Source organism: Solanum dulcamara, chromosome 3, assembly GCF_947179165.1.
Source record: "Solanum dulcamara chromosome 3, daSolDulc1.2, whole genome shotgun sequence".
NCBI classification, from domain to species: domain Eukaryota; kingdom Viridiplantae; phylum Streptophyta; class Magnoliopsida; order Solanales; family Solanaceae; genus Solanum; species Solanum dulcamara.
In genome coordinates this window covers 72,059,060-72,087,055 of record NC_077239.1, presented here as the reverse complement: position 1 = coordinate 72,087,055, position 27,996 = coordinate 72,059,060, and the positions used below count along the sequence as shown (strand labels likewise).

General features: G+C 35.6%; 1 protein-coding gene across 5 annotated transcripts; it reads right to left on the bottom strand.

Moving 5' to 3' along the window:
* Window positions 1–6: 6 nt before the first annotated feature.
* LOC129882830 (probable transmembrane GTPase FZO-like, chloroplastic) lies at window positions 7–27,586 on the bottom strand. Of its 5 annotated transcripts, none has more exons than XM_055957300.1 (12): window positions 26,914–27,585; window positions 25,564–26,120; window positions 25,387–25,455; window positions 24,805–24,996; window positions 23,577–23,708; window positions 16,150–16,236; window positions 15,589–16,029; window positions 15,318–15,485; window positions 14,384–14,611; window positions 13,222–13,337; window positions 12,185–12,470; window positions 7–462 (listed from the first exon to the last, which is right to left on the bottom strand). In XM_055957300.1, the coding sequence occupies exons 1-11, from the start codon at window positions 27,395–27,397 to the stop codon at window positions 12,188–12,190; spliced, it is 2,757 nt and encodes a 918-aa protein (XP_055813275.1). In that variant the 5' UTR covers window positions 27,398–27,585; the 3' UTR covers window positions 7–462; window positions 12,185–12,187. The 5 variants fall into 5 exon arrangements, 4 of the variants coding, with proteins under 4 accessions (XP_055813275.1, XP_055813274.1, XP_055813273.1 ...); XM_055957299.1 differs by lacking the exon at window positions 7–462 and adding an exon at window positions 11,486–11,579; XM_055957298.1 differs by lacking the exon at window positions 7–462 and having other exon boundaries at window positions 12,007–12,470; window positions 26,914–27,584.
* Window positions 27,587–27,996: the final 410 nt, after the last annotated feature.

Here is a 27,996-nt window from a genome sequence, read left to right as displayed (position 1 = left end):
AGAGCAGTAACATCTGCTGGATCATTTCTTTTGATTTCTTCGATTATTTTCCTCTTCCTTTTTTACAAAGATGTCAAACTCCACTGCTGAGAGCACTGAAGGCACTCCTAATACAAGTGCTCAACAAGACAATGGAATCACTATTGACAATTTTCATCTCTACTTTCTTTATCTATCTGATGCACCAAGAATGGTCCTGGTGAATAATTTTTTTGATAGCAAAGGATATCCATGATGGAGAAGGTCTATTCTTATCTCTCTTTCAGCAAAAAATAAGTTGGGCTTCATAGATGAAGCTTGTCCCACTCTGTCCCTAACAGATCCGATTTTTAAATTCTGAAGTCGCTAGAATGACATGGTAATATTTTGACTTCCAGTGTTCTTTATTCCAGAATAGCCAAAGATCTTTGGTCAAATCTTGAACATAGATTTGGCCAGATCAATAGGGAAAAATTGTGTCATCTGCAGAAAGAATTAGCAGATTTAATCCAAGAATCTAGTGATATTGTTGGATACTTCACCAAGATAAAAAGGTTATGGGATGAGTTGGACACTCTAAACGCTAATGTGCTTTGCACCTGTGAGTATTCATATGAAGGAAAAAAGAAGATGATCTAGTTCAAAGGAGATGAGAGGATCATTCATTTCCTCATGGGACTGAATGATACCTGCACCAGCGAGAAGCAATATTCCTATGCTTAATCATTTACCCACTGTGAACCATGCATACTCTCTTTTGATGCAGGATGAAAATCAAAGAGAAACTCATCTCTCTTCTCAATTTCCTGGAAATAGCTCTTCCTTCCTGGTAGGAAAACCAACTATATCATAAAGTCAACTCAACACTCAACCAAAAACTGGATCTGGATTTAAGGCTGGAAATACTCATTTCAAAGGAAAAACATCTTACAAAGAAAAGAAAAGCAACCAATTGTGCAATTATTGTAAGATGATTATGTTAGAATAGGAATAGGTATGTACAATCCTACTTAGAAAAGTAATAATAATAAGAATAGTAATAGAAATAGAAATAGTGAATCGTATCTTACTTGGTAAAGGACTGTATTGTAGTGTTTATAAATAAGATCTCTGTGTAATAATATATAGACACAATTCAATAATATTCTTCTCTAATAATTCTCACATGATACTAGAACTTCTACAATCTTGGTAGAAAATCAAAAAAAGCTTCTACTTCCGGCGGGCAGCTATGACCCATATATATCCATCCGTTTGGACATTGATTATGTTAACAAAAGTAAGGCCAATGATATATGCATGAACCCCATATTCAAGGGAAGAAAACTTAGTCAAAGAAGTCACCGTGCATCTTTTCGGTGACAACTTTCTCATATCTTATTTGCATAGCATCGTGCTATCTTTTTGGTGACTACTTTCTTATTTGTGTAAAGTTGTGCTATCATTCCGACCCACTTATATAATTTCTCTTTTTCAGTAGGATCGTGCTATCAATCAAACCCTACTCATATAATTTCTATTTTCCAGTAGGTTGTGCCATTATTCTGGCCCTATCCATAGAATTCTCTTTCTTATTAGGGTCGTGCCATCATTCCGACCCTACCTATATAATTTTATTTCTCAAATTGTGATCACTTTGAGCCATCAAATCTAATAACCCGACACATGAATATGTTCCGACCACTTTTTCTTTGACTTTTTTGTTAATGTCATCTCGTCTATTGATTTCAAGACGATTCATATATTTTATATCAAATTTTGAGCACTTTTCAGTGAATGCTGCATTCTGATCTACATGGAGCAACCACCTAGTTTTGTTCGGGAGGGGGGAAGGGGGGCGGGGCGGAGAATTTAGTAGCCTTATATGTCGATTATGGAGGCCACTCTATGGACTGAAACAATCTCCTCAATCTTGGTTTGGAAAGTTCAACACAGTAACTCCCAAGTTTGGCATGACTCAAAGTGGAGCTGATCATTATGTGTTTTGTTGACATTTTGCATCAAATTCAGTATTTTACATTGAAATTGGCGTCAATTTTGTGAAGTCAATTGATCAACTTGTACTTGTCTTCACCAAGCCCCTCACCGGTCCTCATATTAATTACAGTTATAACAAGTTAGGTACATATGACTTGTATGCACTAGCTTGAGGGGAAGTGTTCAAATAGAAATAGATATATATAATCCTACTTAGAATAGTACAAGGAATATGAATAGTAATAGAAATAAAAATAGTGAATAGTATCCTACTTGGTAAAGGATTGTATTGTGTGTGTCTATAAATAGGATCTCGGTGTAATAATATATAAACTATTATCAACCAAGTAAAATGGTTGTCCACTTAAAATGGTGGATAATCCATTTACTTTTTAAGTAGGTAAAATGCCCACTAATATTTTCCTCCACTTGTAAATATGGCTATAAATATAGCCTTAAACTTCAATGTAAAAACACACAAAACACATAAAAGAAAGAATTGCTATTACTCTCTCTATATTAATACTCTCTCTATTAACACTTTCTATATACATATTCTCTTGTTCTTCTTCCTTTATAAAATTGTCAAGTTAGTTAATTTATAACACGTTATCAGCACGAAGCTCTAATTTTTCAGAAAATTAACTTCTATATCAGGTATATCTACTAAAGAAATTTATTTTTTAAGTTATCTTTGTTACTTTCAAATTAATTTTCATCATGTCAAACTTGTCAAAATTGGAATTTGTGGCACTTGATATTTCTGGTAAAAATTATTTGTCATGGGTACTTGATGCTGAAATTCACCTTACCGCTAAGGGTCTTGGTGATGCTATAATTGAAGGAAATACAGCATCAAGTCAGGATAAAGCAAAAGCTATGATTTTCCTTCGTCATCATCTAGATGAAAGCCTAAAAATGGAATACTTGACAGTGAAAGATCCACTTGAATTGTGGAAAGACTTAAAAGGGAGGTATGACCACCTCAGGGCAACGGTATTGCCAAGGGCTCGTTATGAGTGGATGCACTTACGGTTTCAAGATTTTAAAATCGTAATTGAGTATAATTCTGCTGTATTTAGAATAACTTCCCAATTAAAATTATGCGGGGAAAATATAAATGATGAGGACATGTTAGAAAAGACACTAACTACTTTTCATGCCTCTAATGTAATATTACAGCAGCAATACCGTGAAAAGGGTTTTAAAAAATACTCTGAATTGATATCATGCCTTCTGGTGGCTGAACAACATAATGCCCTTTTAATGAAAAATCATGAAGCCCGTCCCACTGGAACTGCTCCGTTACCGGAGGCAAATATGGTAAAAGCACATGGCCAGTCTGAAAGAAGACATAATAAATATCAAGGTTACAATAATATGCGTGGACGTGGCAATGGCAGAGGACGATATAATAATCGTCGTGGTGGTGGTCAACATAAAAGGGAGAATAATATCAGTTCTCAAAATGGCCCTTCAAAAAGTAACTGTCATCGTTGTGGCATGAAAGGCCACTAGAAAAATGAATGTCGGACGCCTGAGCATTTTGTAAGACTCTATCAAAATTCTTTTAAAAGAAAGGCAAATAGAGGTGGTGCCTCTTCTTCTAATGCTCGGATAGAGTCACACTTGGCGTTCGAAAATAATGTTGAGGCAAGGCCTTTGAATAATGATAATATTGAAACAAATCTGGCCTTAAGGGATGATGATTTTAATGACCTCAATGATATTACTCATTTGGAGGTTGAAGATTTTTTTAAGGATCTTAATTGATGTTTAATTTCATGTTTTTCAATATGTTATCATGTACTTTGAATTATTGTGTTTTTACGTTTATGTATTTGAAGAAAAAAAAATAATAATCAAGGTCACATTTTTATGATAATTGTATATTGTTTATTACATTGTGCTATTTTACAATGTTGTAATTAATTACTATTAGTGTGCTATTATTTAATCTTAATATCATATTGTTACTAAAAATAATATTTGCCTTATTTAATGTCATTATACTAACTATTTATTCTTGTTAATGTTTTAGACATTAATAATATATAATGATTGTATTATTTTTGTCAATAAACAAATTATCTATACATGATGAATAATATTATATTAATGTTTTATAATATTTTATATTTATTTTTAATACTTGTGTATAATATTTATTTAAGGTTAATAAGTATATAATTTCATAAACTAAATTATTGTAACATTCATCATAATTGAATCATACAAATTTTTAAATTCTAAATTACCATAATTTAACTTTAAAAAAAAGGGACTTATGTTTTTCTAGCAAAATTGTTACTTATTTTATTTCTTACAATGCATTTTTATTTTATGAAGATAAATAAATTTATCAGTCTTCAATTGGATTCAAGATGAATAATGGAGATATGTGCATTTTGGATAGTGCCACAACTCATACGATATTAAAAGAAAAGAAATATTTTTATCATTTGATTATGAAAAAGGCCTATGTCAATACAATATTTGGTAGTACAAAATTAATTGACGGCTTTGGAAAAGCAGTCTTATTACTACCTGGAGGAACGATATTGGTAATTGATAATGCATTATATTGTAGTAAGTCTCAAAGAAACTTGTTAAGTTTCAAGGTTATTCGCCAAAATGGCTATCATATTGAGACTGCAAATGAAGGAAAGGTTGAATACCTTTATATTACTACAATAAATATGGAGAAGAAAATTGTGCACGAAAAATTACCTGCACTTTCTTCTGGGTTGTACCATACAAATATTGGTACTGTTGAATCACATGCCATTGTAAACAAAAGGTTTACTGATCCTAATGATTTTATCATTTGGCATGACCGGTTGGGCCATCCCGGTTATAATATGATGCGCAGAATTATTGAGAATTCACATGGACACACTTTGAAGAATCAGAAAATTCTTCAATCTAAGGAATTCTCTTGTGTTGCTTGTTCCCAAGGAAAACTGATTATCAAACCATCAGCAACTAAGGTTGGGATTGAATCCCCTGCGTTTCTGGAACGTATACAGGGTGATATATATGGGCCAATTCACCCTTCATGTGGACCATTTAAATATTATATGGTCTTGATAGATGCATCTACAAGATGGTCACATGTGTGCTTATTATCAACTCGCAACATGGTTTTTGCGAGATTGTTAGCTCAAATTATAAGGTTAAGAGCACAATTTCCAGATTATGCAATAAAGACAATTCGTCTTGATAATGCTGGTGAATTCACATCTCAATCATTTAATGATTATTGTATGTCGATTGGAATAAAAGTTGAGCATCCGGTCGCTCATGTACATACACAAAATGGTCTAGCGGAATCATTGATTAAACGCCTCCAATGGATAGCTAGACCATTGCTAATGAGGACAAAACTTCCTATTTCAGTATGGGGGCATGCTATTTTGCATGCAGCAGCACTTGTGCGCGTAAGGCCAACAAATTATCATGAATTTTCCCCATTACAGTTGGCGTTTGGAAGGGAGCCAAATATATCCCATCTTAGAATATTTGGGTGTGCGGTATATGTCCCAATTGCTCCACCGCATCGCACAAAGATGGGTCCCCAAAGAAGGTTGGGAATATATGTTGGGTATGAATCTCCTTCTATTATAAAATATCTGGAACCTATGACTGGAGATTTATTTACGGCAAGATTCGCTGATTGTCATTTTGATGAATCAGTATACCCAACATTAGGGGGAGAACATAAGCAGATGAAAAATGAGATAGATTGGAATTCATTGTCACTATCTCATTTAGATCCTCGAACAAATCAATGTGAGCAAGAAGTTCAAAAGATGATTTATTTGCAGAATATTGCAAATCAACTGCCGGATGCATTTACTAACCTTCCACGGGTTACTAAATCGCATATCCCAGCTGCTAATGCTCAAGTTCGAGTTGATGTCCCGGTAGGACAACTTGTTCAGGCAAATGAGTCTAGACCACGCTTAAAACGTGGAAGACCATTTGGTTCCAAAGATAAAAATCCTCAAAAAAGGAAAGGAATAAATGATCAAGATGATCATAATTTGGAGGCGAGTGCTCAAGAAGAGCCCAGAGACACAACAAATGGTGATACCACCGAGGAGGTCCAAGTACCTGAAAATAATGAGAATGAAGAAATCTCAATAAGTTATGTCTCGACAGGAAAACGGTGGAACCGAAATGATATTGTGGTCGATAATATTTTTGCTTATAATGTTGCCATTGAAATAATGCAACAAGATAAGGATCTTGAACCAAAATCTGTCGATGAATGCAGACAGAGAAATGATTGGCCAAGATGGAAAGATGCAATTCAAGCAGAGTTAACTTCACTTGAAAAACGTGAAGTTTTCGGATCAATAGTTCAAACACCTGAAGGTGTCAAGCCAGTAGGGCACAAATGGGTTTTTGTGCGTAAACGAAATGAAAAGGGTGAAGTCGTAAGATATAAAGCACGACTTGTAGCCCAAGGTTTTTCGTAAAGACCTGGCATTGACTATATGGAAACATATTCCCCTGTGGTGGATGCAATTACTTTCAGGTATCTAATGAATTTGGCAGTTCATGAAAAGCTTGAAATGCACTTAATGGACGTGGTCACTGCCTATTTATATGGCTCATTGGACCATGACATTTTTATGAAAATTCCCGAAGGGTTCAAAGTGCCTGAAGCATACAAGGATTCTCGAGAAAATTGTTCAATAAAGCTTCAGAAATCCTTGTACGGGTTGAAACAATCAGGGCGAATGTGGTATAATCGTCTTAGCGAATATTTGCTAAAAGAAGGATATAAAAATGATCTAATTTGCCCTTGTGTCTTTATGAGAAGATCTGAATCTGAATTTGTCATAATAGCAGTATATGTTGATGATTTGAATATTATTGGAACTCCGGAAGAACTTTCAAAGGCAGTAAAATGCCTGAAAAGGGAGTTTGAAATGAAAGACCTTGGAAAGACAAAATTTTGTCTTGGTCTACAAATTGAACATTTTACAAATGGGATATTTGTCCATCAGTCAACATATACTGAAAATATTTTAAAGAGATTTTATATGGATAAAGCACACCCATTGAGTACTCCAATGGTTGTGAGATCTCTTGATATTAATACAGATCCGTTTCGGCCTTATGAAAATGATGAAGAACTTATTGGTGCTGAAATACCATACCTTAGTGCAATTGGTGCATTAATGTATCTTGCCAACAATTCTAGACCAGATATAGCTTTCACAGTAAACTTGTTAGCAAGATTTAGTTCTTCACCAACACGCAGACACTGGAATGGAATTAAGCATATATTCAGATACATTCAAGGTACCATTGATATGGGATTGTTTTACTCAAATGATTCCATGTCACAATTGATCGGTTATGCAGATGCGGGATATTTATCTGATCCCCATAAAGGTCGATCGCAAACAGGCTATTTATTTACATGTGGTGGTACAGCTATATCATGGCGTTCAACAAAGCAAACTATGGTTGCCACTTCCTCAAATCATGCAGAGATAATAGCCATTCATGAAGCAAGTCGAGAATGTGTTTGGTTAAGATCAATAACTCAACACATTCAAGAAACATGTGGTCTTTCTTTGATAAAAGACGCTCCAACAATATTGTATGAAGACAATGCTGCATGTATAGCTCAACTGAAGGGAGGATACATCAAAGGAGACAGAACAAAACATATTTCACCAAAATTCTTTTTCACTCATGATCTTCAAAAGAAGGGTGAAATAGATGTCCAACAAATTCGTTCAAGTGACAATTTGGCGGATATGTTCACCAAAGCATTGCCAACTTCAACCTTTGAGAAAATGAGATACAAAATTGGAATGCGTCGTCTTCGAGATATTAAGTGATATTTTTATCAGGGGGAGCAAAATACGCGTTGTACTCTTTTTTCCTTAGTCAAGGTTTTGTCCCACTGGGTTTTCCTAATAAGGTTTTTAATGAGGCAGCACTCAAGGCGTATTATCAGATATGTGTACTCTTTTTCCTTCATTAGGCTTTTTCCCACTGGGTTTTTCCTAATAAGGTTTTAACGAGGCACATTTCTCGTGGACATCCAAGGGGGAGTATTATCAACCAAGTAAAATGGTTGTCCACTTAAAATGGTGGATAATCCATTTACTTTTTAAGTAGGTAAAATGCCCACTAATATTTTCCTCCACTTGTAAATATGGCTATAAATATAGCCTTAAACTTCAATGTAAAAACACACAAAACACATAAAAGAAAGAATTGCTATTACTCTCTCTATATTAATACTCTCTCTATTAACACTTTCTATATACATATTCTCTTGTTCTTCTTCCTTTATAAAATTGTCAAGTTAGTTAATTTATAACATAAACACAATTCAATAATATTCTTCTCTAATATTTCTCATAGAACAAACACACTATTGATAATTGGTACAGGCTAATAGGTTTTCCAGCAGATTTTAAGTTCACCAAATCCAAGAAATTTCAAGGAACTGTGAGAAGCAACTCTGCAATTTTAGTGGAAGAACCAGACGCGAATCAATCTATTTTTGCTGCTTCTGAGAATCCTAATTTTGCTCAACAATTCTCCCCAAATCAATTCACTCAAATTGTTCATCTCTTAAAACATATTCAAGAAGGAAAACCAGTTGGATCAGAAGTCAATGACAACTTAATTTTTGGTATATTTTTTGAACATTCATCCTTTTGTTATTCAGTAGATAATTCAAATTATAAATATTGAATTATTGATACAGGAGCCTCTGAGCATATGTGCTTTGATCCTGACTCTTTCTTTATCTCTCATTTCCTTACCTAATCCTTTAATGGTCAGGTTACCTAATTGATCTAGAGTAAAGGTTACTCATGCAGAAACTATTTCTCTTTTGCCTGATTTAATACTCACAAATGTCCATATCCTAAGTTTCATATATAACTTACTCTCAGTTCATAAATTATGTTTATCTTTCAAGTGTGTAATCATGTTCACATCTACTGATTGGCTTTTGCAGGGCCCTTTTTTGAAGAGCCCTCAAATTTTTGGTGAATTTAAAGATTTACATTTTAGAGCCTACTGGCACTCAACCTCTTGCTACAAAAAATGTAGTTTCATTCCCTAAGAGACCTAGTTCTCATTCTGTTTTAGATTCAGTAATTTCATTGCCTAAGAGATTTAATTCTCATTTTGTTTTAGCTTCATTTTATGTTCCTATTTCAGCTAAATCACAATCTGATGTAATGTTATGGCATGTAAGATTGGGACATTTGCCTTTCAATTCAATGAAATATATCAGTACCATTTCATTTTGTTCAAATTTTGAATGCCCTTGCACTGTGTGTCCCTTAGCAAGATAGTTCAGATTACTATTTCCAATTAGTCATATCAAGAGTAAAGAAATTTTTTATTTTCTTCACATTGATCTTTGGGGTCCCTGTAAGATTCCTACTTGTAATGGATATAAATACTTTCTCACAATTGTGGATGATTTTAGCAGAGGGACTTGAACTTATTGCTAAATCAAATGCTTTTTCAATACTCAAAAGGATTTCTTATGCATGATAGAAAGACAGTTCCATTCCAAAGTTCCTATTCCTTACTGGGGAGAGTGCATACTCACTGCAACATATTTGATTAACAGGTTTCCATCTAAAGTACTGCAAGGTAACACACCTTATGAACTCTTGTTTCATCAAAAACCTTCATGTCATCATTTAAGAAGCTTTGGATGTTTGTGTTATGCTTCTACATTACCAAATGATAGAGGCAAATTCCAACCTAGAGCAGCTGCTTGCTAAGTTGCACGGACTCTTTATATTTGTTGCCGCACCCGTGTCGACATGAGACGGGTGCGGGTGCGGAATTCGGTCAACCCACATCAGATACTTTGTCCAAGATACTTTTTTTCTTGGTCAATATTCGTTGCTTCATGTCTCAAGCCAAACAAAGAGATGTTAAATATTCAAGCGGTTGTATTCCGACTTATGGTAGACAGTAACAATAATCTGTAAGGAGAATAGGTGGAAGGTTTTGAATGACTTTCTTTTCCTTTTCTGAGGGGAAGAATATTTTTATCTTTCTAACTATATTTTTATAATATTGAATATTTTTAGCCGAATCCCCACACCCGCATCCATAATCAGATTCGTATCCCCGAATCTTAAAATTTAGATTTTGCCGAATTTGACTCTCGAATTCGCATTCGTCTGGGACACCCGCACCCGAGTCCAAGCAACTTAGGTTGCTTGTGTATTTTTAGTCTACCCTACTGGACAAAAGGGATACAAGGTGCTTATTCTGGATTCTAAGAAGGTATGCACATCAAAAGATGTTCATTTTCATGAACACATTTTACCATTTGCCTCTTTTCCTAATACCATTTTATCTACCATTTTTCCACCTATCCCTTCTATTTATTTTGATCACATTACAGATGACTCCATGTTTTTTCCTTCTCCTCCAGTTTCAGACAAACCCTCACCAATTTTATCTCTTGTTGTGAACACTAATTCCATTTCTCATCCTCAAACTACTACTACTCCACCTACCTCCACTATTCAAGATCCTTTACCTCCCCCTGCTATGTAGAAATATAGGCGAGAATGTATGGAAAATTTTATATATTTCCGTATGAATAATGTACAGATTTCTACCACTATTTATATATGTATATGCTGAAAAGGAAATGTAAAACATAATTAATGTATTTACTCTAATTTTGGCTGATTTTATTCTTTCACATATATATAATTATTCTATGTACAACTGCATATCTTGTGAACTGTCAATATTAACATCAGATCAGTCCAAATCAAATGAACTCAATAGATGGCTGGCCCAACTTGTCTTTAAGGAGTCAATTCTCCTCTTTCTTATCTTGTTCTACGATATTAACGGGAGTAGTTCCTTTTTTGTGTGAAAACAACTTCTTATCTCTAACAGTGTCAGAGAAGGGCAAAAATAGCTTAAAGCAATTGAGAAACTTGCTCCATTATTTTCTACTCATGATATAACTCTAGTTAAAAAGACTACTGCTGCTGGTTTAAAAAATGTCTCCCTAACCTAAAAACCCTGGGCCAAATTACTCATCAATTTGCTATAAATATCCCTCTTTCGGATCTCTTGCCTTTATTGTTTTTGGTTTTATTGAGAAATTTTGTTCCTATAATCATACTGGCCGACCAGGTAAATTAAAAGTCCAAACTAGCTACAATCACCCAACCTTTTCTCTCAAGCAACACATGCATGGACATAGAGATCTTGATTAAAACTTAAAACAAGACACAGTTAATACTCTTTTATAAAGGCCTAACACAAAGATTAAGGTACCCATTCATGGCTGACGTGTGTCGATACTCAATGTTTTTCCCTCCCTTACCTTTTATGAATGGGTTTAAATTCTATATATGCACGTCCAGTGTAAAAGATGGCATACATTTTTATCGCTATAAGATATTTACAAATAAATTTCTATGATAACCATAAATTAATAAATTGTTAAAAGTAATAGCAGTAACCAATCTGTAGATTATCATTTTATAAAACTTAAATATATCTTTTCTATAAGTGCTTGTTGCTCCCCACCCTTCTTTTGCACCAAGAATCGTGCATGCGTCTTATAGGCTTATTCACACTACCTATCAAGACTATAATCAATCAAGACTGAAACAACATAGATAATATTAACATTGGGAAGAAAAGCTAAAGCTTAGCTTTATGGAGCAATTTTTAAACGTCATCTCAACTGGGTGACATGTCATTGTCTTTGATCATTTTGATCTCCATCGTGTTCTTCCCCCAATTTGATTAATATAGTTTTGAATAAATATATGGAAAATGCAATGGGTTCCATTTTAGGATAGACAACAGTGATAACAAATGTCATGCTCCTACCGGGCATAGCAAGGGTATGAAGACCCTACACCCGGCAAATATAGTCATGAGAATTCAGTCCAATAAGCCAGAGAGGGGGTTTCAGAGTTACGAAGTTAACCTTTTATCACAGATGAAATATCTTTTTCCTGATGACATGTTATACTAACTGGTCCCCAAGACACTCAGATATCAAATGGTTATAATAGAAATGTCATTCAATTCCAGATTATTTCTTTCTGTTTAATCAAATTGCTTATACATAAGTGGTTGCAATCTTGACATGAAATAGTGAACACTAAATATAGATATTACAACAGCCTATGTGAAAGAATTATGAACTCCAAAAAAAAGGGTGAAGGGACTCCACCTGTTATGAAACATGGAGATTTTGGATGTCAATTCGCAAGGATTTCAGTTTCTTCTCAATAATTGTCAATTCTTCTGCAGTCGCCAAGAGTTCATCCAGTCTGTTTTGAGCTCTAACTTGATATGGCTTGCCGATGAGTTTTACAAAGTCCTCCACATTCCTAGTTGTCTCCAAGAGATCCTTCTGCATAGCCTCTTCGAGTTCACGTGCAAGGCCATCAGCAGTCCTCTTTACTTTATCTACCACTTTCTGCCTCCGTGATGAGAAGTTGGAGACCGCTAATAAACTATAAAAAGACAGTTTTTAATAATGATACAAATCAAACAATTGCTGAAGATGTGGTGGTGGGGGGGGGGGGGATCCTATCAAATAAAAGATGATACGCGACATTTCTCCAGACATGCAGAAACTCAAGAGCAAACAATATTACTGACAATGTTACATATCAGCAATTAAGCTTTAGATAGATATTCCCTGTCCAGAAGTCACTCTCTCATACACAAAAGACAACAACAATCATAGACTTTAATGGAACAAAAGGAACAGCATTACACATGTTCAGATCAGGATCTACAGTATAGTATTAAAACTTGCTTAAATTAGTGCACTCGTTACGAACAATGAATTACCAGGAAACAGGAATTTTTGACCTCTATGAGCCAGCAGTTAATGACCAATTACAATATATTGAAACAAAACTAGAAGCTCTTTCTGACTTAGGTAAATCCACCAAATGCACTGAATAGGCTCTGATTAGACAACCTAGGATGTTCCACTGGGGTAGTAATCAGTGTGCCCAACAATCAGTTCTCAAATAACAGAATACATATCAGAGCTACCATTAACATTATGAATCGATTCAACATCAAAAAGCATTGGATGTTATGCAACCTATACAAGCAGCAACAAGTTTTGGAAATCCTCATAAATGATTATAGATGTAACACTTCGACAACATTAAAAAAATTTAAAAAAGGTAACACTTTGAAAAAATTAAAGACATGCTAGAAAATTTAAATTGAAAAGAAGAGGATTACCCGCCAGCAGAACAAAGGCCAAGCGCAAGGAGATCCTCTAATGTGGTTTGAAGAACAGATGTCAGAAGTGACGCTGATAAACCAGCTGCTCCAAGACCACCAAAAGTACCCAAGAACTGAAAAATGAATGAGCTATCCTCAGAAGTTTGTTTTACGTTAATCATATTTTAAATAACATATGTATCCTTCAAAATTATGGACACCTCTACTCATCATATTGCACACCCACACAAACGGTTTTGCAAAAGACCTAGAAGCAAAAGATGAACTTTGTGACTGATTTCCTCTGACAACTATCTTGAATCTTTATAGGACCTGAAAAGAGGTCAAACTCTCTAAAAATGTAAACAAATGTTATCTATCACCCAACTGGATATAGAACAATGAAATGTAGTTTTCGTGGGGATTAAAATAGACAGATGAGCTTAAAATAATAGGATATTATTAGCGCCAATCTCTACTTTCCAAAAAGCATCTGATTGATTTCCACATACACAAAAACTTCCACATTTTTGACTATTATTAGTAGAAAATTCTAGTCCAGAACCAAAGATAAGAATAGAACTAGAGAAAAAAAAAATGAAATGTGTGAGCGAAGGCAAAAAGGCATATTTATTTGACATATAGAAAAAACTAAAACAAAATAACACAATTCTCCCCCTTCCTTGTCTGTGAGAGATGAGGAAAGCTCCATCATCCTAACGTATGGAGGTTTCTCAAAGAAAAAAGCGCCATACTGACCTCTGTTTAAATCTATTACCACGGATGATGTATTTCTACCCATTTTACCTGGCTCCCCACTCCCAAAAAGGAAAAGATTCCAACTCTTTGAAAGGAGAAAAAGAAAGTATAGCCAAAAGAAGCATCTCAACAGAATCATATTATAAAGATGTCAGAACCCAACAACTAGCAACCATACCTAATTTTCTAATGAGGTCATGATGTTATTAAAATATGATGTTAAGCGTTGGGAGGTTTTCTATCTTTTTTCTTTTATTTTTTTTGGCAGGGGGGAGGGTAATGAAGCAAAGAAAGGACAAGAGTATAAATTCATGCAAGTGATAACTGACTTTAAGCATGTCAAAATCAGCAACAACGGAGTCCAAACACAAGCAGAAGGCACAAACCAATTCAGTTAATTAGCATTAGCGGAAAGACGCACCACTTCACGAATATCACTCTCAAGCAATTTTGAAGCAGCTGCAGCACTGAAATCCTCTATGACTTTTATGCCAACTTCAGATTTTCTCACCAGCACACCAGCTGTGCCTAACTCAATCTGGTCAGACGGAACCAATGAGGTCCATCTTTCCTCAAAAGACTGCTTATAAAATTGTACTTCCTGGTCCCTCTTTGACTGTAACCACTTAGTGTACTCCCCGAGAAGGTTCTGCAACCACAGATAATTTTCACCGAGAATAAAATTAGCTACAGAAATTTATTCATATAAGTTAAAGCTACAGAAATTTAACAAAATATCTTCGTCAATGAAATTATGTACGTACTAGGATGCTAGGATAAGACTATCATAAGTAGAAGGAAGATCAAAGAAGGAAGAAAAGGAAGACCAAAAGGCTGCCATACCACTGGTTTAGGCACAACACAAGGTCACTATCAAATACAAGTCAAGAGTTGAGCCCAATTTGGAGACTGTAACCTACCTAAAATTTTCTGATGTTAAAAAAAAAAAAAACATTCTCATGCACCTAAAGTAAATCGAATAGTTCATTCCAGGAGAAATCAATAGGAGTTATCTGCACTAGAAGAAATGAAGCAACCAAAAGAAAAATCACATGCCCCACCCACACACAGGCTAGGTGAGAGCAAAAGACAGTTGACTAAATTACCAGATGAAAATATCTTCATTGAATAACCAGTAAAAATCAAGTTCTGGAAATATCCACCTTCATGTGGCAACAGACAGGAAAATTACAAACTAGGATTGACTATTTCAGTCATACTTCCAATTTGCTAATAGCTGAAGTGAATGACTGAGTTAAACCACAACAATGTTACTTTGACTTTCGATAGCAAAGAAGAAAAGAGGACAACTGAGCTTAACTCTAATCAATACGAGCAGAGAATAATGTACTCACTTGTCCTTCAAGAACCGATTGACCAAGTATGTCATTTTGGACACTAATGATGGCTGGCATTTGAGCAGATTTTTCTCCTCTGAATATATATGAAGCGACAAGATCAACATTTGACAGTTGTAACGTTGATTCTACAAGCCGGACAACACGTGCTTGAGCAGAGTTTATCTGCATGTTAGTGAACAAAGAATATAAGGACACATGCCATAGTTTAGTTGAAAAACAAGAAAAAACATGAGTGCTATTAGTCACAACGATATCAACTCCATACCAGAGATAGAACCTGCCTCTTCCACAAAATGCTATCAACTTCCAGCTTCTTTGTGCAATCTTCTACACTATTGACAAGATCTTCAACAAACAGCAAGTCTTGTTTTGCTTGCTGGCATTCTTGTCTCACAAATCCTTGACAAGCTAAAAGTAGTTGTTCTGCAATGGCAATTGGAGTTTCAAGTTTCAGCTTCATTCTCTCGATTCCGGTACTTGTAGATGAATCCAAAAAGCTAGACAAGTACTTCTCAAGCTCATAGAAGCTCTTGGTTTTCCAGTGAGAATCATTATTTGAACTCCCATTGTTTTGAGTAAAGGCGCCATCAAAAGTAGAAAGCTTTGATTCAAGAGTGAGCCGTGCAGATACTGGATACAGTGTTACGGATTCTGTATTCAGCAATTTCCGTGTATTTTCTTTGATAAAGGCAATGGCCTCCTCCAACTATATCATGAAAAATAACAATACATGACTTCAATCAAAATGGTCCAGCTTTTATATCCACGTATAATAACAAATTATTTTCTCACTCGACAATATCACAACAGCAAGTGTATGACTAACCTCGCCCTTATTCTTGTATATGTCAGCCTTGTTCAGCACAAACACGACCTTTTTACTCCACTGCTGAGTGTAACGCAGAAAACTAACCTGATGAGCACCAGAATTGCGATTTAGATTAACTTTTTTTTTAACTTGACGATTTAAATTAACTTTTGGCAAAAGAATACCAAAAGAAAGACATTAGAGATGCCGAAATTCACAAGAAATTAAATTTTTTTTTCTAAACTATAAGAAGGGGCAAGACATTAGGACCCATTTGGCCATAAAAAAAAATTGTATGTTTTCCTGGAAAAAAAATCCACTTCATTTGAAAATTAGTGTTTGGCCATGAAAATTCAAAAAAAACAAGAAATTATATTTCGAATTTTATAAACACCCAAAAACTTGTTTTCACTTTCACTATATTTTTCTTTTCCAAATTTACCCTATTTTTTTATATAAAAATTGTGAGAAATATTGGAGAAGAATACTATTGAATTGTGTATCTACATTATTACATTGAGACCCTATTTATAGACACTACATTAGACTCCTTTTCTAACTAGGACACTACATTACAATCCTTTTTCAAGAAGGATTCTATATACTATTCCTATTCCTATTCTAAAGGGGATTGTATATATTATTCTTGTTTCTATTTTTATTCTAACACTCCCCCTCAATCTGGTGCATACAAGTCATATGTACCTAGCTTGTTACAGATGTAATTAATACGAGAACCTGTGAGGGACTTAGTGAAGATATCTTTAAGTTGATCACTCAACTTCACAAATTTCGTGACAATGTCTCTCAAGAGTATCTTTTTTCTGACAAAGTGAAAATGAATCTCAATGTGCTTAGTCCTCTCATGAAATATTGGATTTGATGCAGAATGTCGATAAAACACAGAATGATCAGCTCCTCTACGAGTAATGCAAAACTCCTGAATTATTGTACTGAACTTACCAAATCAAGCTCAAGAAGAGTATTTCAGACCATAGAATTACCCGCGTAATCGACATACAAGGCTACTAGACTCCTCCTGAGCAACAAAACTAGATGGTTGCTCCATATAGACTTCTTCCTCAAGATCATCGTTGAGAAAAATATTCTTAATGTTCAACCAATTAAAAAACCAATGGCAAACGACAATCCTAGCTAGAAAAGGCGGACAGAAGTTATTTTAGCCACGAGCAAGAAAGTATCATTGTTATCTAGCCCAAATATCGAAGTATATGCTTTTTGGCAAAAGTAAATCTAAACCAAAGAGAAAACACTGCTGGAAAACTCAGATTTGCCAGAAACAATGTAATGGTCGTTGGAAAGTGCTCTAAATCTTATATAAAATACATAGATCATCTTGAAATCAAAAGACTAGTCAATGTTGAACAAGAAAGTCGATGGAAAACTAACCGGACAGGCTCACGCACCGACGCGGTAGCTGGAACCCTAGATTTAGTCACGCATAAGGGATCTATGATCGGCAACGTTGGTTGGGCTTTGGTCGTCGGAGGTTGTTGGACATTGACGAAAATAAAAACTACATAAGTCACATCAAAGGAGTCACCGAAAAGGCGCACGAAACTATTCAAATCACATCTGAAGAGTCACAAGAAAGACACACGGTGCTACGCAACACAAATATAGTAGTCCTAAAAGATGCACGATGCTACACAAATCAGTTATAAGAAAGTAGTCACAGGAAAGATGCACGGCGCTACACAAATCAGATATGAAAAAGTAGTCACCGAAAATATGCACGGTGCTACGCAAATTAGATATGAGAAAGTAGAAACCAGAATGATGCACGATACTACGCAAATCAGATATAAAAAATAGTCACCAAAAAGATGGCACGATGCTACGCAAATCAGATATGAGAAACTAGTCTCTAGAAAGATGCACGGCGGACCTGTCCGACTAAGTTTTTTTCCCCTAAATATGGGGTTCATGCATATATCATCAGCCCTACTTTTGTTAACATAATTGGTCAGACGGGCGGCATATATGTGTCATAGTCGCCCGCCGGCATTAGAAGCTCTTTGATTATCTATCAGGATCTGAAGTTACCAGTTTCAAAAAAAATATCTACCAGGATCCTAGACTCTCTGATACCATGAGAGAAATATTGGAAAAGAATATTAATGAATTGTATATCTACATTATTACATCGAGACCCTACTTATAGACACTACATTAGACTCATTTTCCAACTAGGACACTACATTACAATCCTTTTTCAAGTAGGATTCTATATTCTATTCTTATTCCTATTCCTATTCTAAGGAAGATTGTATATATTATTCTTGTTCTTATTCCTTCGAACAAAAATAATCATATTTAAATTATAGTTCATGCTTAAATCATATTTCATGTTTTTTAGAAAAAGTACATTCAAACAACCAAATATTATTTGCAAAAACTATGACCAAATACAACTCTATCTTCTACTTCAATGCCAATTCCAAATAAAGTGAAAATACTTGTAATAGTATGTAGTAGCTCTTATATGGGATCTAATTTATGACATTATGTGACTATCTATTTTGAGATATTAGACTTTTGGAGAAAATTTGATTGTATGTTTGAGGTAAATTAATCGAGTAGGGTGATTTTGCTAGTTCATAGAAATTGGAGATACAAACCACATTTAGAAAAAAAATACATTCAAATTCTAAATATTTTTTTGCAAAAAGTATGGTCAAACACCACTCCAACGCCAACTCCAACGGCAACTTTGAAAATTCCAAATAAAGTGAATTTTTTTTTGTTTTCATGGCCAAATGCTCACTAACCTTCTAGAAGTAATAATCTCATCAAGGCTACTTCAACACCTAAAAGCTCAAAACCAACCCCCCACCCTCCTTCAGACTTAGGTGTTGTAACAGCAAAAGGAGCATCATTGGTCATAGTACTTTTGCTGCCTTACTTTGACCACGTACAGAACTTGAGAAATTTCCAAAGTTGTTTACGATGACTTAGGCAAGCTTAAGGTTTATAAGACAAAGTGGGTTTGTAAAATCCTTCAAATCAGTATAATGCCAGAGGCAATGTGTAATGAAGAGAAAAAGTCCCAGTTCAAGTGAAGTCAGTTTGTGATAGTGAAAGCACAGGTAGAGAATATTGAGGCCCTAGCATAGATGTTGAATTGCAAAGTTAGGGCTATTCCTACGAGTCATCTTGGTTTACCATTAGGAACATTTAATAAAGACCAATCGGCTTGGAACCCAGTGATCGAGTAGAAAAGTGGCTTGCTGATTGGCAAAAGAGGCACTTATGAAAAGGGAAAAAAGAAGTGTTAATCAAGATCCCACTATCGAGTATTCCCACCTATTTCATGCTTTTGCTACACGCTCGCGTCAGTATTACAGGGAAGTTGCATAATTTTCAGTAGGACTTTCTTTGGCATGAAGATTTCAGGTAGATGTAAATGCTCTTTGTGAGGAGTGATCACGGAGAAGTATGTTGTTTTGGAAGGGGGTGGACTAAGAGTGTTTCACTTCCCGATGGTTATGTGGCATGGAGAAATATTTTGAAGCAGTGGAGAGAGCTATTAGAACATATCATTCAGCGTGAGGAATATGGGAACAGAGTGAGTTTCTAGGGACATATGTGGTGCGACAACAACATTTTCAGAATCACATTTCCAAACATGTAAGAATCTCATGCCAAAAAGAGATGTTAGTCCAACAACTATGGACTCTACAAGGTGGAGAAGTGCTTTGGAATTTGAGGTTTATGAGGACTTTGCAAGATTAGAGCATATAGAGTTTCAAAATTTGGTCAAATTCAGAAAGAAAGAAAAACGAGTTTCAATGTTTGCTTGAATTATTTTTTTCTTTTTTTGAAACTGGTGACATTCAATGTTTGCTTGAATTGATTCACAACCAAAGCGCTACGCTGGATAACCATGTGTGGAGATGAGGGGCGGGAATAATGGCGTCTTTTCAATTAAGTCTTATTATGAGAAGCTTTTGATTAGGGAGGTGTCAACTTTTCTACATATTTCAGTATAGATCCCTAGGCTATTGAGGAACAAGTGTTTTTTCGCTTGGATAGTTGCAAAGGGGTTGATTTTGAGGGCAAAGAACTTGAGGAAGAGAAAGAAGAAGATTACTTGTGTCAGTTGATGTTTCATGCGTAAAAAGTAAAAACTCAGGAGAAGATGTGAATCACCTCCTCATACATTGCCAGATAGCATCTTGCATGTTGTGGGAATTCTGAGATGATTTGGAATTGTGTGGGTGATGTTGGGCACAGTGAAAGAAACAACATTTAGTTGGACTTTTAGAAGAAGGATAGGAAGAAGCAGGGCATGAAATGTTGCTCCTCCAGCTTTGTGGACCATATGAAGAGAGAAGTAAGAGCGCTTTTGATGGAATAGAGAATGATTTTGCACATTTGAGGAATAGCCTCTAATCCTTAGGCTCATTCGGTTACGGAATAAAGTTATGCAGGTTATGTTGCTTGAACTCTCCAAAAATTATGTTGTACCTGTGGCAAATCCTCCGAAAATGCACAACTTTTGGAGGATCCAACATGCAACTGGAGGTATTTTTGAGGAGTCAAGGCAACATCAATGCAAGGAGTATAATCAAGGGATTTAATAGTCCATGTATTATTTGGAGTATATCCATTTTAGGTGAATGTTTGGTTATTGTATTAAAAATGGAATATACCTTGTATAATCTGAAATATGTGTTTTGAGTTTAAGATTGATAAAAAATTGATTCCAGTTATAACCTTTGCTTTGCATTCTCAAAGCCATCAGCTTCTTGCTTATTAGAAAAACTCCAAAACCTCTTCAATTCTCTGTAAACTTTCTTAAAGCCTCCATTCCACTAACCTTTTATGATTCCTTTGGCCTCTCCAATACCCAGTGTCATGACAGGAATTCTTCTCATACCCAAAACTGTCACACACAAACACAAAAAAATGTTGGGTTTGGAGTTTTAGTATTGAATCAACTCAGTTATGCCTTGAAGGGGAGCTTCCTTTATCTTGTTTGCACATCAGAAATTAATTTGCTTAAGAAGATGCCAAGGGCACTGGTTAAGAAAGGACTTAGAGGGTAAATAAAGATGAATGGAAGAGGTAGTGCTTGGATAAAAGTTTTAATCTGTATAAGGATACAGCTGAAGAAGATAATATTGTTGATTGATATCTTCAATCAACAGAGTATTGAATGGAGGATTCCCAATGATTTTTAACATTCTTCTTCTTTACTGAGCTTCTGAAAAGGATTTGAAGACGAAATGTTGGAATTGAGGGTAGTTTTGTCTTTTGGATATTTATCCGGGTTTCTATATTGTTATTCCAGCTTTTATCCAGTATAAAATAATACAGGATTTGTTCTATAACTTGTACAAGCTACTAGATATGCAGGAATTAAGAACAGCAACCAAACTCTGGATTTAATAGTACAATTTGAATATAAGGATTGTTTCATCTAGTACACCAAACCAAACGACCCCTTATTTCTTTTGGAGCACCCACGAAGTTCCTATATGTGTAAAGGATTGGCTGTCTTTCATAGAAAACCATTTCTTATTATAACATTTTCTACTTTTTGGTATACTTTTTGTATATGGGGGCCTTGTTTCTTGCCCCTTCTTAATGTAATTGTATTACTTGATCAAAAAGAAGTGGCAGTCAGTCAAACCGCATGAAGGACTTTCTGTTTGGACTAAAGAGAGTATTACACTATCATTATTTTCTAACACATAAAAATTTAGTCACAAGTCGCAACATAGCTTCCAGATGATCCCTCAAAGAACTAGCCATACTACCGAGAAATCATTTTGCTTCCGTAATAGGAGTGTGCATGTTTGGCTTAACTTATTTTAAGCAACTTATTTATTTTTAGCTTAAAAGTTGTTAAGCTAAGCCAAACAGATCCAACTATTTTTTGGGGCTTATTTTAAGCACAAAGTGGCTTTAAGTTGGCCACCAAACACTCAAAAAAGTTGAAAACAGCTTATAAGCAAGCAACTTATAAGCCAATCCAAACGGGCTCTAACACTTTTCTGCTTTATGGTTTGCTTAATAGTAAGGTCCAGTCAGCGCTTCCACTGAATAACTGGAGCATGGAATTTCCAGAGAATGCACGTAAATACATGACTTTCTGATAAAGAATCCTGGGAAAAAACCTTCTTTTTAAAACTAAACTTATGGACCGGCACAAATATGAAATTGGTTGGCATTAGCACTGAAAAGGTCTGCAACTAACAGATCCTAATAGTCAGTATTCACTATAATTCAGTGAATAGCAAAAGCTAAAAGCAAAAAAGCATGAAGAATATCACATTGTCTTATACTGCCATTATATAAAGCAGGTGGCAAGAATTAAATTGCAACAGAGGTTTTATAAATCCTTAAGAAAACTACAGCACCAAATCACATCCAAACTGTAGATTGAGATAACAAGTCTGAGATTTCTTGGAGACGAAAGTATAGACGTCGCGCTAATGAAGCTCCAGTGACATCAAAAAGATATCCAGAAGACCAGTCCTTAGTTTCCTTAAGCGCCACAGCTCTTCCAATAAACGAGAAATTGTTTTACCAAATCTAATCTAGCTACAACACTTGAGGGTTGTTTGGTTTGGATAAACATAAATAGTCCTGGGATAAAAAAATAATCCAAGGATAAAAAAATTTGTGTCTTGTTTGGTTGGCAAGTTTGGGATAACTAATCCCACCAAGTTATCCCATATACATGGTGGGATAAGTTATCCCATATCACTTATCCCAGGATAACTACTCACAGGATAATTAATCCTGAGATAACTTGTTCCCAACCAAACGACCCCTTAAGCATGAAATGTGAAGGTGGTCACCAGTGCTACCACAAAAAAACACTTTTCTCCCTCCTTCCCAATTGGAGGTGCTCTTTTTACCATCCCACAACTATGTCACGTAAATCTAGTGTTGTCAGAATCGACTGAGACGAAAAGGTTGTCATTTGAGCCATAGTGAACCAAAAGCAATATGCATGTAGTAATTTTTTTTCCTTTTGATAAGGTACTTTTAACACATAACCCTATGTAATACTCCCTCCGTCCCATTATATGTGATGTTGTTTCACCAGGTATGGAGTTTAAGAAAGGAAAAAGATTAATGAAACTTGTGGTCTAAAACAAGCCAGAAATATTTGTATGGCTATAAATAAAATAAAATTGTTTCTAACTATAGAAATATATTATTCATGGGATAGAGGGAGTAATGCAATGGTAAAATTTTACTTGTATTTGTTGATTGTTTGAGACGAATGAACAAAATTGTGATACTCTTGTCATGAAAAGTTGAAAGCAGATGCAATCCTACCTTAATCTCCAGAAACCCAAAGTCCTCATTCTTGAGAGGCAACACAAGCAAGCAACATACAAGGTCCCAGATTCTGTAACCTTAAAAATGCTAAAGTGGTACTCATACAAGTGACAAAACCATACCTCACTTTCAGTTAATGGTCGATCAGCAGACATGACAAAAAGAAGCAGATCTGCACGAGGCACAAATTCCTCTGTCAGCCTTTGTTGCCTTTGAAGAATCACATTCGTTCCTGGGGTATCAACAATAATCATCTGCCAGAATAAACAATAAAGATTTGGAGAGCCAGGCATGGAAATTAAGAACTCAAATCAAGCTGTAAGGAAGCTAATATCATAGAGGGAAAATCAAATATTAGACTAGGCACTACAAAAGCAGAAAAATTAACTTTCTATCAAAGGAAACTCTACCGAATTGTAACATCTGAAATGTTTCCTTCAGACTACTGATTATAACCACCTTAGTCAGTTTTATACACCATACATATTTAGAATTTGAGAAAGCACAGGCATGTGGCGAGTTGCTCCAGTCCATTTGACGGTCAAATCTAAAGTTTAGTGCCATTTGGCCATGGATAATTTTCACTTTTTTCCAGAATTTTATTCCAGAAAACTGTTTGGAACTTTGGACATAGAACTGTTACACTTTTCCACAATTCAACTTAATTTTCCAGTATCCGGAAAAAAAATTACAATTTTCACTCCAAATCACTCATAAACATTCAAAAACAATTCCAATTTGTATTTATGTCCAAACACAACTCCTATTTCCAAATACCATTTTCAACTTGAAAACAAATACTACTTTTTCCCAAATTTCACAATTTTTATGTCCAAATGCCCACTTAATATAGAACGCGATAAGCCCATATCAGTTGCAAAATTGAGTGTACAAATGCACACAGTTCAAGAAGCATCTGCCATCTTGCCTAAAAAAAATTCAGCCAAATATGTGCCAAAGATCATTGGCATCAAAAGTAAATGTGCAATAACACTTTCAAACTGAAACTAGTAACAACTGTTGTGAAAAGCATATGTGCCATAAATTATGAAACTTAAACAAACATTTGCATATAACGTCGTTAATGGTTTACAAAGGTCAACAACTGCATATCAAACCAACATAATGATGTATAACTTTAAAATGTGTCTCAAATCAGGCAGCTGCACATAGTCAATAAGTGAGAAACACAAAATGGTAAGTAAAATGAAGTGCCCCGTGATATGTAGAAGTAGCATTGACGAATTTACTTGCACATACAATTTTCCCACATGAACTAGATTCCTAATTAAATTCATTGATGAAATGTAAAATTGGAAGTCATAGTAACTCTCAGACAAGACAACTCACTTCTTCAAGAACTGAAGCCGGCAAGTAACAAACATATTGACCATCTGGATGCCTTTCACAACGCTGCGACTCATCAACATCCGAATAGCGCAAAAAGGTGATCTCATTGGTTGTAGGAACAACCCCATCTTTCAAATACTTTTTCCCAAGAAGAGCATTGATGAAAGTGGATTTTCCAGAATTGAATTCTCCCTAGTTTATCAAGAAATTGCATTTAGAAAGGAAAACGAAGAGGATGAAGAAGTAGTAATAATAATGATTATGCTGAATGTGGTATTATATGTGGTCTTGAAAACACAGTAATATGGACGAAGAGAGAGAGAGAGAGAGAGAGAGAGAGAGACGGAGACAGAGACAGAGAGAAAAGGTCACAAATGCCAGAACTCGAAAAAAGAAAAGTAGTGGGCCAAAGAATAACAAGAACCATGCATAAACAGCATCTTCAGGTCTATAAGATATTAATTTTATGCATTGCTTAAAATTTAGATTGGACCAGAGAAGGAAATACTCATTTGAAATTCAGAGCTAATACCCATGCATATCCCTGGAACCAGAATTTGCTGAAGTTCAGCGCTCAATTACCACTATAACCAGTAAGAATGGTTCATCAAGTTGAGAAACAGCATCTTTGAGAAGTGACATCTCCTCCATCTGCCATTTCAGTAGTATTCCATGTTAGTCTAAACAAACAAACTGCTGACAGATGAATTATCATCTGTACAACAATTCAGCAGCTAATTTTTGACAAAACAAGATCACCATTGGAGCAGCTTTCTCAATAACATTTATGGTATCGCGCAAAACCAGTCTCTCTTTTTCCAGCAATTGTTGTTCTCTATCTCGTAAGTCTATAAATCCAGCCACCCCCTTCCTACCAGGAAAGCCATTCCCCAAGTCCGGAATAAGCTGACTGTTACTTTGAGATTTTTCCTCCGTTTTCTTCTTCAAAGCATATGAACTGTAAAACAGTTTGCCAAAATCATCATCACTCAGAGACCTCAAATCTTCCATCGAAATAACTATTCCACTAGCTCCTGATTCAAGTAAATTTGATGCTTCATTGAACAACTTTCGATCCCCAAGTGAACCAATTGTGACAAAAACAGGAATTTTCACATGCTCAAATACAGAGCTCACCAGCTCCTCAGGTTCACTATTGACACCCACTTCATATATAAGAAAATCAGCTCCTTCAGAGTTCGAGGCATCTACTGCAGCGGTAGGTGTTTGTACAATTCTTGCTACCAAAGGAAGAACCACTAACTCTTCAGATTTTGAATCCATCATTGTGTTTCTGGCCACGATAGCAGGAAGATCTGTTAGAAAGGAGAATAGGTTATCCACAAGCAACGATTAATGCAGGCAGCTACTTAATTTAGACAGCAGATCATGCATCTAGAAGATCAATTACAGATCTTGTTAACATTTGCATTCCAGGGAAACCAAATGAATGAACCTAAAATTGAGTGCTAGTGATGGCTAACTGCAATTAGGTTAGGAATTTTCACCATTGCTCACGATGTTTGAACTATTATTCAAACACATTGTATATACTAATTAGCAACATTTCTTTCAATGAGCATGTAATAATCAATGTGTTACAAGTAAATAATTTCTTATTGCTCGGGTTGAATCTGTAGAAACCAGCTTCATTTGAAGTCCCATCATGAATAATTGTACTGCAACTAGTAGTAATATTTTCCTTTTTGCAAGTAAACCATCACTAGTACTAGTTGCTAGAAATATATAACAAATTTACTAGCAACTGGTACTAGTAACATATAAACAATCACTTAGAATATTAGATAAATGGTCTCCAGCTCATGTCGTCTTTGTTCAAGATCATAACATTATGTAGCAAAAGATACTAAGATAAAAGCCTTTAGGTATCACCGTATCAATCAATCGATCACCTGCTCCTCAATCCCAAACTAATGGGATCAGCTATAATGGAGATAAATTTGAGGCCGTCATCAAAAGTATGGTAAGGTAGTTTTTCATTTTCCACATATTTATGTAGCAATAAGGACAGAACATTATAGCACAAATTCACCGTGTGAGGTGAAGTACACAATTCAAAACGGTGAGTAAAATGTTGCAGAACACAACCTTGATCAGAGAGCAAAACACCGCTGGCACTAACTGCGGCGGCAATATCGACACGTCCATCGATCAACAAGTAAGCCCTGCCTTTAATTAGAGACTTCAACAAACACGCAGCCTCGTACAACTTCCCGCCGCTTGCTCCATCGTCACTGAGCACCACAACGTCAACCCGACCCGAAATCGCCTGGTCTATCTCATCGATAACTTTCTCATCTCTCAATACATCTTCGCAGCTCAGCTTTAGCGCTAAACCCGGCACTTTGATCTCCGGCCTCTTAAATCCACCAGGGAAAAGCGTTCTAGGAGTTTGCTCGGGTCGGTTTAGACTGCTTATTGCGAGCTTGACATTATATCCAGAGGAGTACACGGAGCTATTGGCCAAGTGTCGGCGACTGCGTAAATGGAAACACTGGCGTCCCCTAGGGTGGGTAAAGAGAGGGCACGGAGGAGAGCGGACGGTCGAGTATGGAGTTTGTAGAGATACCATAGAGAATTATGAATCTTGCGGCACGAGGACTGCGTTTTTAGCAACGGCGGCGACGACGGACCACGGCGGTGGAAGAGAAAGAAGGATGACGGAGAGGCCTTATCTTATCTAGTTGAACTGTGCTCAGAATGACTCAATGGAGGAGCTTCAAGTAAAGCGCGAATTCTAAAACTACAGTAACTTCTTTGCTTAAGAGATAAAATAATTCAAAAAAATAACAATCTCCTTCCCTTAAGACAAACAAAGCATATAATAATAGAAGAAAAAAATCTCGATTCAAAACTTCCACATTGTTGTAAATTAAATTGGCAACAGAACAAATAAAAGATAAAGAGGAGAACAAAGATATAAGAGAAATGAGAAGAAGAGAAAAACAACAAATGTATTTGTATTTCGATGCACACCTTCACTTCACCGATATGCCTTCAATATATAGGCAAACAAATAGGCTAAAAGGAGAGAAAATCAGTGGGTTGCCCACTTATCAGTGGGCCCCACTTATATATATAAATATTATACCTAACATCCACTAATCTTTCTAACACTCCCCCTTGGATGTACACGTGTAATGTGCTTCCATAGATGTTGTGTCTACATAT